General features: G+C 40.0%; 1 protein-coding gene across 1 annotated transcript in view; it reads left to right on the forward strand.

Moving 5' to 3' along the window:
• Positions 1 to 15,491, forward strand: part of TBXAS1 (thromboxane A synthase 1) — a gene marked incomplete at both ends in the record, with an annotated part of 227,428 nt that overhangs the window by 134,181 nt on the left and 77,756 nt on the right. Inside the window, 2 exons of the mRNA XM_079549659.1 lie at positions 1,355 to 1,503; positions 3,179 to 3,309. Of these exons, the coding sequence (XP_079405785.1) occupies positions 1,355 to 1,503; positions 3,179 to 3,309 (280 nt within the window). The remainder of the gene's footprint in view (positions 1 to 1,354; positions 1,504 to 3,178; positions 3,310 to 15,491) is intronic.

Consider the following 15,491-nt stretch of genomic DNA (forward strand, 5'->3'; position numbering starts at 1 on the left):
TCTTAAAAAGTTTGCTTCTCCTCTGAAGAATTACGGGTTTCATGTGATGTCAGTTCCTTTTGGTTTTGACTGGGATTTTGTATTAGAAGGGAGCTATCAATAACAAGAAAGAAATCCTTAATAGGAAGTTTTACTTAGGGACCTTTTCACTGAATCATAGAATCACCAAGGTTAGAAAAAGCCTCCAAGATCATCTAGTCCAATTGACTACTTGGCACCAATATTTCCCTACTAAACCATGTCGCTCAGTGCCACATCCATGTATTTCTTGAACATCTCCAGGGACAGTGACTCCACCACCACTCTGGGCAGCCTGTTCCATCATTTAATGGTCACTTTTGGAGAATAAATTTTTCCTAATATCCAACCCTCACCTCCCTTCTCATCTTATCACTAGTTACATGGGAGAAAAGGCTGACCCTTACCTCACCACAACCTCCCTTCAGGTAATTGTAACTGTTCTAGTGGTAAGGTTTCCCCTGAACCTCCCTTTTTCCAGACTAAACAATCCCAGTACCTTTGTGCTTCAGATCCCTCATCAGCTTCATTGCCCTTGTCTGGACACTCCAGACATCTTTCTTGTGGTAGTGAGGGGCCCTAGACTGAACGTAATACTCGAGATGCAGTCTCTCCATAGCTGAGTATATGGGAATGATCACCTCCCTGCTCCTGCTAGCAATGTTATTTCTTATACAAGCCAGGATGCCACTGGCCTTCTTGGCCATTAGGGCACACTGCTGGCTCATGTTCAGCTGAGTGTCAACCAATGCCCCCAGGTCCTTTTCCTCCATACAGTCTTCCAGCCGCTCTGCTCCAAGCCTGTAGCATTCCCTGAGGTTGTTGTGGACAAAGTGAAGGACCCAACACTTGGTCTTGTTGAACTTCGTTCCATTGGCCTCAACACAGTAATCCAGCTAGTCCAGAAGTCTTGTGACTAACAGTTCAGAACTGTTATGAATGTTCAGAATGTTCAGAATGTTCAGAAATGTTCAGAACTGAACTGGTATGAGATGTTGTTTCTGCATTTTTAAGTGAGAAATTTTCTCTTTTGCAAACTACAAACACTGGTTATGAATTTCCACATTAGATTTCTAGATAATAACAAATACACTTGATTTTTTAAAATAAATTATTAGTAAAATTATTGAGCTACAGGAAAGCATTTTGATTTAGAAGAAGTGATTGTTATTAGTAAGTACTGGCATATGTCAGAATGATGGAAACATCTGTTAAAACTCAAATCTAGAAACAAAAAGAAAATCAGAGACTAAAATTGATGTTACATGGTGTTTATGGGATCGATATATTAATGAGTATGTAACTTACAGCTAATGGTTTATTATTCTCAATGCAGGTGTTACAACTGCTTTACTTTGGATGTTGTTGGTAGTGTAGCTTTTGGTACTGAGGTGGATTCTCAGAAGAACCCTGATGACCCCTTTGTTAAGAATTGCAGAACATTCTTTGAAATGTCTTTGTTTAAGCCTCTTCTTTTTCTAATCCGTAAGTATAGTCCACCTTTGTCTAGTTCTTTATGGTTATTTTCTGAAAATCATTCATGCAAAAGAAGCTCAAGCAGGAGCAGGAAGATGTATTGCAGACTTATTTCAGATGTGTTCAGAATTCAACCTACAGCCCAAGTATATCCTTTAGAATATCATAGTATGATCTACAACTCCTGTCATGGTTAATGTAACTTCCTCCAGAAACTGAGTCACAAAAAGCAATGCTTCATCCTGATTTGAGTGGAACATTTCTGGGACCGATAGCCTGTGGGCTATACTTCTATATTAAAACAGAGTAACTGTTACCTAATACATATTTTATAAATTATGTGTGGCCTTTGGAAGCCTGAGAACAAAGCTTTTGTGCATCCACATTACTTGGTAGAGAGACTGAAATCCCACCCATAAACAGCAGTGGACTAATAACCAGGAGAGACGTAGATGAGCATAAACAGATAACATGAGTCCTTTAAATTCTCATTTAAATAAATAGAAGTAGCCTAGCTGATGCTGTAAAGGATAAGGATGGTTAAGTGCCAGCACAGGTTGTCTTTAAGAGAATCAGTTTATTTTCACATGGATAGATTGGGAATGCAACAATATGGTACAGAATAATTTAGCTCCAGATCTGAAACAGTAGGGCAGTGAGAAGTGGGGCTGAAGAAGCTGCAACGTAATTAATATTGATAACGTTATCACAGTATTGCTATCTAGACCTGTTCACAGTAGTGTCAGGTACTGCGGTGGCAAAGATTCCTGTGCCCATCTGATCCTACTGGCATTACAGATTGCACCTGTACTAGCAGCACATGAACTGTTTCCTTCTGGAACTGTGCATCCAAAATGTCCTGAGGTTAATGTTTAACCTGGTTGCAAAGTGGGATTTGTGACTAATTTCTGAAGGGACAGAGATTTGTTCCTAGTTTCTAATACTGGGTCCTCCATTAAAAAACAAAACAAAACAAACAAACAAACAAAAAAGACTTAATTTGAAAACTGTGTTATGCTATTGGCAGCAGGGGATTTCTGATGACTTTTTTTTTCCTCTCAGTTTTAAACTGTTCATGAGTTAATTACAGGTCTGTTTTAGTACAGGACTGCACTCTGGTGTCTAGCACCTGACTCTAAAGGTGATGGACTGGAGACCATCCTTGTAGTAACTTTCTATCTGAAGAATCTTTGATCCGCTTTGAAAAGCAAAGGAGTGCAGAGTGCAGTAAACCAATGCCCAAGTATTGAAAAGCTGTAAATGGGAATGACTACCACACAGTTGCATGCATCAGTGCCAGAATCTCCTAGGCTAAGTCAAGATTCCCCCACCTCCTGTGTGTAATTATTTGCATAGGCAAGGAAAATTATTCCTCCCTTTGTTGTATTGGCTCTGTGGCATCAGGAAGCTGAACTGAAATCTGGAAGCATTATGGAAGACTTGCAAGTCAGGGCAAGCTTGGTGGGCATCTGTTCAAGCAGAGAAGTCACAGCCAAAATGGAAATTGTAAAAGGAAGTGCTGTACTGACATACAGGAGTGGAAGGGAGAGAAAGTAGAAAAAAACAGCTTTCACAAAAATAACGCATCCCAGTTGATGAGATTTGTAATATTAATGAAAGGAGGGGGGTATTACATGCTTTTACACTCTACTTCAGTGTTTTCTTTCGTAAAAATCTCTTACAGTTTCTTTCCCATTCATAATGATCCCATTGCTTCGGATTCTGCCAAACAAGAAACAAAAGGAACTGAATGGATTTTTTATTCAAACTATAAAAAATGCAATTGTCTTCAGAGACCAGCAAGATGCAGCTGAGGTAAGGCCATTTTTATGACAAATTTATGGATAAACAAATGCTTTGAGGAAAAACTGGAAGTGGCACGAGCCTCAGCTGAGAAAGGGAACTCAGTCTGTTTGAACATTCAAAGCAATTTAGTGAGGATTTTCTTCATTTTTAGCTTCATGTACCATCATCCAGGCTTAGTGCTGATGCAGAACTGTTAAGACATTACAGAAAAGGCTGCTTCTCTCAGTATTTCTGTTCAAATAAAGATGCAGTGAATGTTGGATCTGGGATGACTTTCCAACCCAGTTTCTGGATCCAGAAGGAAGGAGATTCATCATGTAGATTTTTTTCTCATCTTAGTCGGGAGTCATTAAGCTTTTCTTAATAAAATGAGAAAGGAAAGAGGCCCTACAGAATGATTCAATCCTGTCATTATCTAGCAGGTGACAAGGGTTTCACATATTCCTGTGGCAGTTTTTACTACTTCTGAAACTGGGAAAAGGGAACCCACATGTCTGTTAAAGAGCAGACATTTTGTATTGCTATGGCTAAAAGAAAACTAGTACATTCTACTTAGTACATAAAACAATTGACGTGTATTAGTAACAAATCAGCCATTACCCATCTCTTTCATTTAGACATAAGGCAGTTCTGATTTTTGTTGTGTTAATCACTGTTGTGAAGTATCTGAAGGCACAGACATTTTAATAAAGTCCTCTCTATTTATGATGTATGAAATATTTTGAACCTAGTGTGTGCTTCAATTTTGGAATATGAAAGTTCTTGAAATCTTCTTTTCCTTTTTGGCCATTCTTTGCTGCAGAGTGCATGTAATTTGCCTAAAAACAAGTTAACCACTTAATTATGGATGTGTAACGAGAAACAAAGAATATAAAATAGAATTCCATAGTAAACGAAACAGAGACAAGTGTTGCATATCAGTTGACTGGAAATATGCCATAGCATACCTATCAAGAAGCTTTTAATACTGAAATAAAGGAGATGTTTCTTTCCTCTTTGAAATGAACAGCAATTCTAATGAGAATAACAGCGCAGGTAAGGATGGATCGGATCATCCCAACTTCTTCTCACAGCTTAGCCCCACAGCTGTCACCTTGCAGGAGAGCATAGATTTTAATTTACGCAATGTTGTATCTAGGGCACATTTAAAAATCAAATTGTACTTCAAAAATATTACTGCTTTGTACTGTGTTGCGTGTTCTGCTCTTTTTCTTTGACACTCCTTGTAGTGAATTCTCATGTGTTTGTTGTGCTTGATCATCCCATGCTTCCTATCTTTCGTCCAGCTCATCTAAGTCCTTTCCCCCCGTTAGCCTTTACGTCTTTTTCTCCACCCTTCTTTCCATCCAAAAATTTGTGTGTGCTGCTGAGTAGTCATAAATATTTCATGATTCAGAAACATGGGTGATGTGTGTAAGCTTGTTGCAGACACTTCATTTCTAGTGCATAGATCCAGTGGGAGCTTTTAATAGCCCATTTATGGAACTGTACGTATGGAGAGTTTTGAGTCAGATTTAGTTAATGTATTAACTGTGTGTGTATTAGTGTTATGTATTAGTAGAATGTACTTCTGTGTCAGTAACACTGAAAACATCAGTCAGGGACTAAATTCTTGTTTATTTTAGAGATGGTCATTCTCAAACTGCAGACTGCCCAGATAAAGGACAACAGGTGATTGTGTTTAGGACAGAAAGAAAAGAAAAATGAATTTCTAGAGACAAGCAGGAGTCATTCTCTCCATATGCAATTTTTTTGCAGCTTTCAGTGGTTAATGGAGCAGAGGGGTTTAAGATTGTGTTGGAAGGGATATTGGGAGATGCGAAGCTCTCAGCCATAAGATTTGAATTTTGTGTGTTGCTGTGTGGAGCCAGGAGTTGGACTTGATAATCCTTGTGGGTCTCTTCCAGCTCAGGATAACATATGACAGTAGTAGTCCAGTATCAGGACAGCATGGAAAGTACAAGGTCCATGTTTACCTTAACTACATATGCAAAAGTCCATGACTGGCAGTGATCCCACCTGCTCCTGGACTTCTACCTAATTTGCGAAGTTGTCATATGGGAACAGTTTCAAGTGCTAAGAGTTAGTCAGACTCTTAGGGCCCGCTTTCTGAGAGCATATTTAAATCCCCTGTGCAGTTCAAGAATCATTAATGCGGCTTTCAAAAGTGACTGAAAAGTTTGAAGCTTCCTTTATTTCCTATCTTCACCAACTGCCTTATTATCCACTCTTGGATTTGAAGTCGGTGGAGCACAAGTTTTGTTACAAGAAAAGACAATAATTTGCCAAAGACTTAAAAACGAAATGTGAAGTGGATCAAAATATAACTGCTGTCCAATTCAGTGTAGGAATGTAATCTAAAGAGATTAGGTGTCCCAGGTAGCCCTGTGGTTGAAGAATAATTATGACCTGTGTCCTAGGTATAGCATGATGAAAGATAGCCACTGAAATCAATAGCAGTTTTGGCATTGAATTTTAATGATCCCATGATACAACCAGTAGCTACTGGTTTCTTATGCTAATAATGAGAGCTGTAAGCAAAATCTTACGGTCTCCTTGTGCTGCATTAGATCAATGGAAATTCCTTAGATTGCCATATTCCTAGATGTTACACTGTGCCCATCTTTTACTTCTCATTGATTTTATCACCATTAAAAATGTTTTTGTTTTTATCTTCTGGGGGAGAAAAAAAAACATTTGAAACATACTGTAAAACAACGAAAAAGCTCCTTGAAAGTGATTCAGCTGAAGCTTGTCTTCCTCTCATCTGCTGTGAACATGAACAAAGAATAAGAAAAGGCCAAAAAATGATGTGACAGGCAGTCAGCTTGTTATCATCCATGTTCCATCAGTAAATGAAACAATACTTCTAAATGCCTAAAGATAATCCTACAGGCAGATAGTAATTTTACAGCCAGGTTTAGATCTAATAATATGCTTGCAGTTCATATGAGATCTGTGATGTCACTTTTTCTCATTCCATCAGTTAGTGCTGCAGATGTCATTTTAATTATATATTGTATTTCTGTGGTCAGTCAAATAATTTCAGTCCTGGATATTCCACTCATTTGGATTATGTACAAAAACATTTAGTCATCGTACTTCGGAAATTTTAATATATTACATTTATTCATTGATTCAAATTATTGTATAAAGCTTTTTGCACTGTTTATAGGAGAGCAAATTCACCCTGCTCAGAAGAAGCTGCACAAATTTAATGCACCACTTAACATCTATTTTAAAGACTCCAGTAGGATTTAAGGGTTCAAATATCTTACTCTGATTGTCTGCCCAGGTTTAAATCTTTCCCTTAGGCAAAATGCTTCCAGAAACAGGGTGGGTAGAATGTTTGTTTGTTTCGATAAGTGATAGTTTGATAGATGTTCATTTAATAATCTGATAGGCAAATCATTGTTCATGTATGGTATTTTTTTTCTTCTGTTAAGTTGTTGCTTGGTTCTTGACATGCTAGTCTGTTATAAATGATCTTATCTACATGAAGTCTTTCATGGTGCTCGAAATTACAACCCCTAACGCTGTGGGATGAAAGTGACCTCCCTCAACAGAAGAAAGGCCAGAATTTCATTTTTAACCTATAGGAATAACATTGGGAATGTAACAATTTAAGGATATTGCAAAGCGTTGATTTTTGAGGATCACAACAGATATGCAGGAAAATTCAGTTTTCAAAGTATGTACACTGTTGTTAAGGAGAACTGGAGAATTCAAGGAGGTTTGCATAATCACAGAATGGCCAGGGCTGGAAGGGACCTCAAGGATCATGAATCTCCAACCCCCCCACCACATGCAGGGCCACCCACCAACCTCCACGTTCAGCATTAGACCAGGCTGCCCAGGGCCCCATCCAACCTGGCCTTGAACACCTCCGGGGACGGGGCATCCACAACCTCTCTGGGCAGCCTGTTCCAGCACCTCACCACTCTCACAGTAAAGAACTTCCCCCTGACATCCAACCTAAATCTCCCCTCCCTCAACTCAAAACCATTTCCCCTTGTCCTGCTGTTATCTACCCTTTCAAATAATCAATTCCCCTCCTGTTTGTAGGCTCCCTTTGGGTATTGAAAGGCTGCAATGAGGTCATCCCACAGCCTTCTTTTCTCTAGGTTGCAACACATTCTTCCAGTGTCTCTTAATTTTTCCAGTCATAGTGTCTGCTGTGAATGCATAATACAAGGTCAGTGATCCATGCTAGGAAGATAGTGACCTTATGATGTTTCTGATGCTGATCAGCTGTTTCTTAGTGGTCTCAAGCTGTTTTGAAATGAGAGGGAGACAAGGCACAGAGAAGTATCACCACAACTGTATTCAATGACATCTCAGTTGGCAGTTCAATCATTCTGGCTGGATATCTATGGGCTGCCTGAATGCTTTTGCTGTATGTCTGGAGCAGACAAACAGTGGTTGGACATTAGTAAATACTTCTTCTCCGAGAATGGTCAGCTGCTGGCACAGGCTGCCCAGGGAGGTGGTGGAGTCACTGTCCCTGGAGATGTTCAAGGAACATGCAGATGTTGTACTGAGGGACATGGTTAGTGGGAACTATTGCTGGTGGGTAGACAGTTGGACTGGATGATCTTAGAGGTCTTTTGCAACCTTGGTGATTCTACCATTCTGTAGAAGATTCTACCATTCTGTGGGAGAAGTGCTGCTCTTGTGCCATGTGGTGTTAAGTCACAGAGAAGCCCTGGCGCTTTCAGCCATGTAGATGACTTGACCTCCCAAGGATTGGTATGGCACTGGAATACTGTTTATGTGCTAGGTCTGAAACAAAAGAGGTTGTCCTCTGGTCAGCAACTGCCAGCGAAAACAATTACAACATCCTTCTCCATTTTTTATCACTTCTTGTTCTTATTCCTGACTGATACTATGCCCAGTCCTTGGTAGGTACAAGTCCACATGCCTGGGCAGGTACAAGTGATTCCTGCTGAGTAGAACTTGGTTATTGCAGCATCACCCATGAAGGCCTAAAAAGGGCTGATATGTCAGGAAACTCAGCTGAGTTTTGAGAAATGCTTGTGAGGGGGAGGTAACTGCCCTTTCACTGCTATAGTAACATGCTTTAATGAAGTGGTATCTTTTAATATCTTTCTGGGAAACGATGGCCTGGTTACAACTTTAATCTCTGGAACACTGATTCCCAAGGAACAACATGCGATGAGCTTCCCTAAGTGCTTTACTTAAGGGGAAGAGGGACGTGTGTGTGTACCTGCATTCTGCAGGATAAGGGACAATCTGAAAACCTAATTACTGTGGCACTCTGTTCTTTTCTCTTCCTTCCCCAGCTGTTCCCTGGAGTTTTTCCTTTTCTTGAACTAATGAACTATTTTATTCAAGAACTGCTTGAAATTAGTTGAGCAGAGGTAATCCTCCTGAAAAAGTCTGATCCTCTCCTTGTCAAGGGAAAACTATACAATTACTAAGAAAACTTAGTTAAAAATTTGCTAAATGCTATGTACATTCCAGGAGCTATGTGCGTGTTTGAACTGTGGAAAATGCAGTGCAGATGTTTAAAAGTAAATATTTTTCTAAGGAAACGGCAGATGGGAGGATTAGACACTTTCTAATACTGTGCAGTTTTCCTGCCATTGTAGAAAACTAAGCAAAACCTGTTTATATTTAAAAGAAGGTGGTGTCCGTTTAAGGATACATAGTGCGTGGCAATATTAAATTATCTGTTTTTATTTGACTAATAAAGTCAGTAAAACACAGATCAGCCTGGTCCTTTCGTTTTGCGAAGTCTGCAGGAGGGATGCTGCTCCACGAGGCTGTTCTCACAGTTTGATCATATTCTTATCTGCTGCCTTTGTCAGGAGGAAAGTGAAGTGGGTTTTCAAGAACAGCAAATCTGCCTTAAGGATTAAATAAATAAATAAATAAATAAATCTGTGCTAAATATGGGGTCTGAGCCCAAATTGCAAACCTGTATCTCTGCTGTTTTAAGGAGAAGATTTAGGTCCTCTGGAATATATTAAAAATCTTCTGAACATTAAATCTGGTTTCTGTGCTTGGGCAGTGTGCAGTGAGTCTAACAGGATGAAAAGCAGCATTATGTTAAAAGGAGTTTTAGCTATTCAGCAGCTTTTGAAAATCAAGCCATTAGTGCTTGCCTTCAAAGTTGCGTTCTTTCCTTCCCAAATTTGAAGAAAAATCTCTCTTTTTTTTTTAAAGGGTGAATTTTTTAATGAATTTTATAACTTCCTGAGGATTTTTTTAAGCAGGCATTTAAACACAGCAAGGCCTTGAGTCCTCAGAGAGAGATGAACTTGAAGTCCTCGTTACTTTTGGTCACTAGTTCAAATTCTTTGGTCAGTGTGTTGTTATCTTTGCAAAGATTAATTGCAGGCCTACAAAACAGGATCTTTTGGTTTCAGGCTTGGGCTGACGTGCCTGGCTGAGGTGCTTTCATCAGGTAATACAGTTCCGCAGTCTCTCTGCTGAAAAGAGATCAAGGACAGAATAAGTAAGGAGAATGGTGACTTTCTCACCTCCGTGAGGTGTGGTGATGAAGAAGCAGGGAGAGTTTTGCATTGCTTCTGCATCTGGTCCCAGCTCTGTGGCCCAGCACAACTGTGAGTGTGGCAGAGTGCAAGCACTGCTGACACGAAGGGATAGCAAACGTCTGCTTGATTACCTGCTGCTGGCCACCACATTCTAGATTTGCTTGCTATTACTTGCCCTTTGACATTATCACACCATTCCTACTGCTTCCTCTGTTAAACATCAGAGTACTTTATAGATCCAAGGCAAGGAACAGGCAGGTGGTATAATGTATATATTATTTACCCCAATCCAGCAAGCCCTGCAGCAGCCATGATAAAATAATCTGACATCTGTGATGCTTTCCCCAATATCTCCATCTAGCTACGCTCCTGTTTAGCCTTTTTCAGCCACTGCTGTTTATCTTCAGTTCTTCAGGAGCAGCATCCCCTACCTGATATCTCACATGTCTTACCACAGGCACGGTTTAGGCTCCCTCATGCGGGCGAGCAATCTCATTGATTTCTTGGAGCACTGCTCACATGCTTTGGTTGGCAAGAGCATAGACTTACATCGAAGGATAGAAATGAAATCAAAGAACCATGATGTTCATACTGACTAGATTGGTGAAGTTTTTGGGTATATGGAGTTGCCAGGAATGATCTTATAGACCGGACAGAAAAATGTGGTTATCTTTGGAGAAAAAGCTAACCTCACTTGTTAAAAGGTGAGTGGAAGAGGTACTTCAGGTGGCCTTCAAAAAAGAAGGTATCTTTACCCCTCACTGGGCAGAACTGGGGAGGTTCAGATGTGCCCTATAGCAGCATTACTTCACAGGAAGTCATTAGGCCAACAGGATGCCTTCAGAATCATAGGGAGGAAGGACATAAACACTTCTATCAATAAACCTTGTATTCATTTTCCTCCTATTTTCACCAGCCAGTGCAGGAAGTGAGTATGGACATTTGGCTTTGCTGATCTACAGCATATGAGAAACATCTTTTAATTGAGAAGGGTGGTTTTTTTTAGCATTAAATAAAGGCTTTTTCACCCAGTGTAAAAATAAATAAACCCACATGCTCAGCTGTTGGTAATGTCAAGGGTTTTAATGACTTTTTAAAATTATGTTTATGTGGTAAAAGCAGTCACTTAAAATATTGTTTATCAAAAATCCAGGCGAAAAGATAGTGTAAGGACTTTTTCAAATAACATTTGCAGTGAAAATTCCCTGAAAAACTGGAGGAGAGAAGAATTAAATGGCAAATCTGCCTTTTCCAGAGAAACTATCAGTTCAGCTTCCATCTCCTTCTGTGTGCTGGGTGTTGTAGTCATATCCTGTTCTTTCTGTTGTTGATGCTGAAGGAGAGATGGTGGTCACAGTTCTGGTTTGTGTCCATAAACATAAGAAGAACAAGAACTCGTGATTTGAAGGTGAAATCCATCAAACAGTAGTTGGCGTCACTGAGCTTTGCGGTGGCTTGGCCAGTACAGGTGAAAAACAGTGGAAGCCATAAAAAAAAAAAAAGAAAAAAGAAAAAAAAAAGAAAAAAAAAGGTTGTTGTTCCTTGTGAAGGTCTGGGTCTCTTGCTTCTCCCTTGTAAGCTAGACCTGGCCTACCTCTCATTAATTTTTCTTTTACCCTCCCAGGCCTCCCCTGTGATGGCAAGGGGACCCTGTACTTGTCATCCAGAGAGAAGCTGAAACGCTGACAATTGTGTTTATGCCTGCAGTAATTCCCTGTAGGCAGTAACGTCAGTGCTGGCCACTTGTCCCAGCCTGATCCTGTGCTAGTAATGAGTATTCGCAGCATGCATTTCAATGTCTGATTAAATCTTTCTGAAAGGCCATCTGTTTGAGGAGGATGTGGCATAGGTTTTAATACTTTTTATACATAGTATTCAATACCGCTGTTTCATGACCTCAGACATAAAGTTTGTCCCCTTGTTTGCTAGAACCTCTCCTGATACTCCAGTCAGAGGAAATAATTGGATGAGGCTGTTGCAACCTGTCGGCTCCTGGTGGGTCTTTGGGGAAATGTTACTAAGTATTGAGTTACAAGAGTTGCACCTAACCGGTGAGGCTTTATGGCTCCCTTCCTTCTGGGATGGAATTAAAGCATCTCTTTTCCCTCTTAGCACTCAGAGCAGGCATTGTGTAGTTATATATATATTGATACATGCCAAATCAGTAAGCAATCTGTCCCTTCTGTTGTATGTTCTCATCCATGGAAAATATCCAGCCTGAGCAGTATTACCTGTGTCTTTTAGGGTCATTTTCCTATAGGATTGGAAGCACTGTTTCCTGCTGTGTTTCCCTCAGCATTAAGTATATCTTGTCTAATATATATTTTCTTACTTTCTTTTATTTGTTGTCCTTCATGGTGCAGTGTCAGTATTTGTGCCTTTGGCTGAAAAAAAAAACCTTCACCCCGAAATTATGCCCATGTGCTTTCTTTTCCAACTTTGCTCTCTCTCGGTTCCTCCTCTCTTCCCTATGTTGCTTTTGTGGTCTGTCCCTCCCAAGTTTCTCAGAAAAGCCTGCTTTAGGTCACTGAAAGCCCTTCCTTTTTCCTGCTTAATCCGTGATCTGGTCTTCATCCAGGGTGTGGGGGTTTCAGGCAACAAACAAAGGGAATCTTGTAATAGAACAAAATCATCTGGAGATTAATTTCCTGCATAGCAGGGTGGTGACCTTTAATGCCAAGTTGGGATATAACCTCTAATCTTCATTTGCATAGCTATTTTTTAAAAAACCTTTTATTAGTATTATTTTAACCTTACTCTTGATCTAAAATTTCAAGGGATCTGCTGACTGGGACTGGGACTTTTATGCATGTATTTTACCTTGCCATTTACAGCAGTAGTATGTTTGGGTACTTTGTCTCTACAGATTTTTTTTCTGATACGTGTAACTGGAGAGCGTCTAAATTCTTAATTTAGAAAAAAAAATATAGATTTACTGACCTAACTGATATAACAGTTTTTCCTTTCTCTATCAGTATTATCATTTTTAATTTTATCTTTCATATTTCTTTCATCTGTTACTGATTCACCTTCCTTCCTCTCTGTCTCTCCAAACTACAAGAGGAGTTGCAGCACTTGTGATATTGCTGGGTGATGTTGAAATGTTTCTGTTAGTCTCTCTGTGTCTCCATTTGCCTACAATAACCCCTTAGCCCCGTGGATTGCCTTCTTTTTGCAATACAGCCTGACCATTTCTGAAGTAGTTATGAAAAAGCTGTTCTATGATATTTCATTCTGGTTCAACCATGTTGTCCATTTGTTGGTATGTTTTGATCTCCGGAGGTTTTTCCCTTGATCTGTCTCAACTGTTGGTATCTACTTTGCACTCCTTTGATATTTCTCCCTTTTCTTTTCTTCTGCTTATGTTAGCAGACCTATACTATAAGAGACACTGACAGCAGCCCATCTTGCCAACAAGAGAACCGTTTATGTGGTCAGCATTTTGATGTCAAGTACATGAAGCTGCTTTTCTTTTGAACCTGAAGGCCACATCATTGTGAAAGTGGCCAATTTTGTTCACTGGGGCCATTCTCTTGTTGCCACCATGCCTGAGCTGCCCTGGATGCTGCCTCTCTTTCCTCAGCCTGTTGGAGCCAGCAGAGCTGGAGGCCTTTGGTAAACCCCAGCTGCTTGTGGCCGTCTCTGGATTTGGAGGATAATTTAACATTTGAGTCCCTTATTATGGGAAATGACAGATTCTCTGTCACTAGAAGCCTTAAGGAAAGGTTTTTTGGAACATGCCATCTATGTCAGCTGGCTGCAAGACAGGAATCTGCATAGCATTCCTTACTCTGCCTTTTGCAAAAGAACAGCCTGAACAATTGCAACAATTTCTCTCCCTCTCTGAAAATTTGCCTATGAAATCCTGCACAGCAAAAGTCGATGGCATCCTTGCCCTGCCTTTGTATCTTCTGGCTTTGCAGAGATCTCTTTACTTTCTCCAGAGTGACTATTCTTTCTTTTTTCCCACCTTCTGGGATAAGCAGGCTATATCTAAGGGAGACAGAGGCTAGAGGGGAGCCAAACACCTTCTTTCTCTCATCATCAGAAACGTACACTTTTTAATAATGTAATCTCAATTAAAAACATACCAATTAAAATGGGCTTTTTAGCAGGTCTCTTGGGAGAGGGAGCCATAATTCACATTAAAATGTAAAGCTTCAGAAGCAGGGAGAGCTAGGTGCATTGCAAGTGCCCAAATATTCAGTGATTTTAATTACAATGGAAACTTGATAAATTGCTTTGTGCCACAATCCATTATTAACAGCTTAATGAATATCATTGCTGCCTGTTTTAAACTGCTCCATGGTGGAAAGCATTGTCAGTATTTCAGTTGCGAGCTGTGATTTTGTGTTTGTAACTCAACCCTTTAAAAAGAGAAGGGGGGTCAAGTATGCAGGCTTGGCTTTGGGCTGGGGTAAGTGCTGCTGGCTGCAGCATCCCAAGGGAGAGAAAGGAAAGGTGGACCTTCTCTGTTTTACCAGTATTGGACTGGCCGTGCTGCTTGCATGATGTAGAGCAGTGCCCCAGCTGCTGCGTGCTATGACAAGGTCTGGGAACACAGAGGGCCCCTGTGCTAACGGAGGGGTCCCCAGAGCACAAAGCTACCCTTGCATGTCCTGGTTTCATGCTCCATACCCATTAGGCTGGAGGACTCTTTGGGCTGTCTGTTCACAACAGGGGAGAGCAATAGTGTCAAAGCCTGTGAGCTTGTTTTGAAGTATGCAGTGTGGGTTGGTACACGTTTTCCAATTTTTAGCTAACAAAAATCTGATTTGAGGTATGGCATTTGGCAAGTTCTTCTGGAGCATTGAAGTGTAAACAGTGATTGTGTGCTGAGCTTTGAACAAGAGCAAAACATTTATTTCTTTTCTTGACAGTTGTTATAATGGTTGTAATTGTGCTAATGTTAGGATTGGTAAAATATGTATTTCTATGTATATATTTATGTGTATGTTTATACTAAACTGGTGCCTTTTCCTCATTTTTCAAAGCAACTTAATATTTTAAGCATAAATGTTATTATTAGGAATGCTATTATTTTAGATGCTAACAGCAGGTATAGTGGGCTGGTAGTTGTGTCCCACTGAAGTGTAGGGATTTAATCTGTAGGGATTTAAATAGTCATGAGCTGGCTTCTGCGAGATTTATTATTAATTGTGGGTGTTCTGTTTTCACTTTTCACTTGTGTGGTCTGACCAGAGGGTCATGATCTCTAAGTTGGGGTCTCTGGCAGGTGTGTGACCAGATCTTCATGAGATAAGAGATGGATCTCAGAACAGAAAAGACTAAGAATTACTATTCTAATTGAGGAAAGTCACAATTGCATGTCTGGGATAAACATGATTTGTCTGAATGTAATTAATGTTTCAAGGTTTGCTATTATTATTCCTATTATGTTTTTCTGGAAACAACAAAAGCCTATTCACTCTCCCCATCCCAGAAATGGCATTGTTACTCATAGTGATATTAACTTGCACTCTGTCTCATTTTGCCAATTACACAGAGCTCTCCTGGTTCATTATATCAATAATTACACATAGGATTTTTTTTTTTCCTTGTGAAAAATCTTTCATTGACAGAGGAGTAATGATGCCTGTAAGTTGCTTAAGTAATGCTCAGTCAGGGATCTGTAAGATGTGGGAGATGTCCTCCTATTTTCAGGGAGAA

The sequence above is a fragment of the Tetrao urogallus genome (genome assembly GCF_951394365.1).
Source record: "Tetrao urogallus genome assembly, chromosome: 1".
Classification (NCBI taxonomy): domain Eukaryota; kingdom Metazoa; phylum Chordata; class Aves; order Galliformes; family Phasianidae; genus Tetrao; species Tetrao urogallus.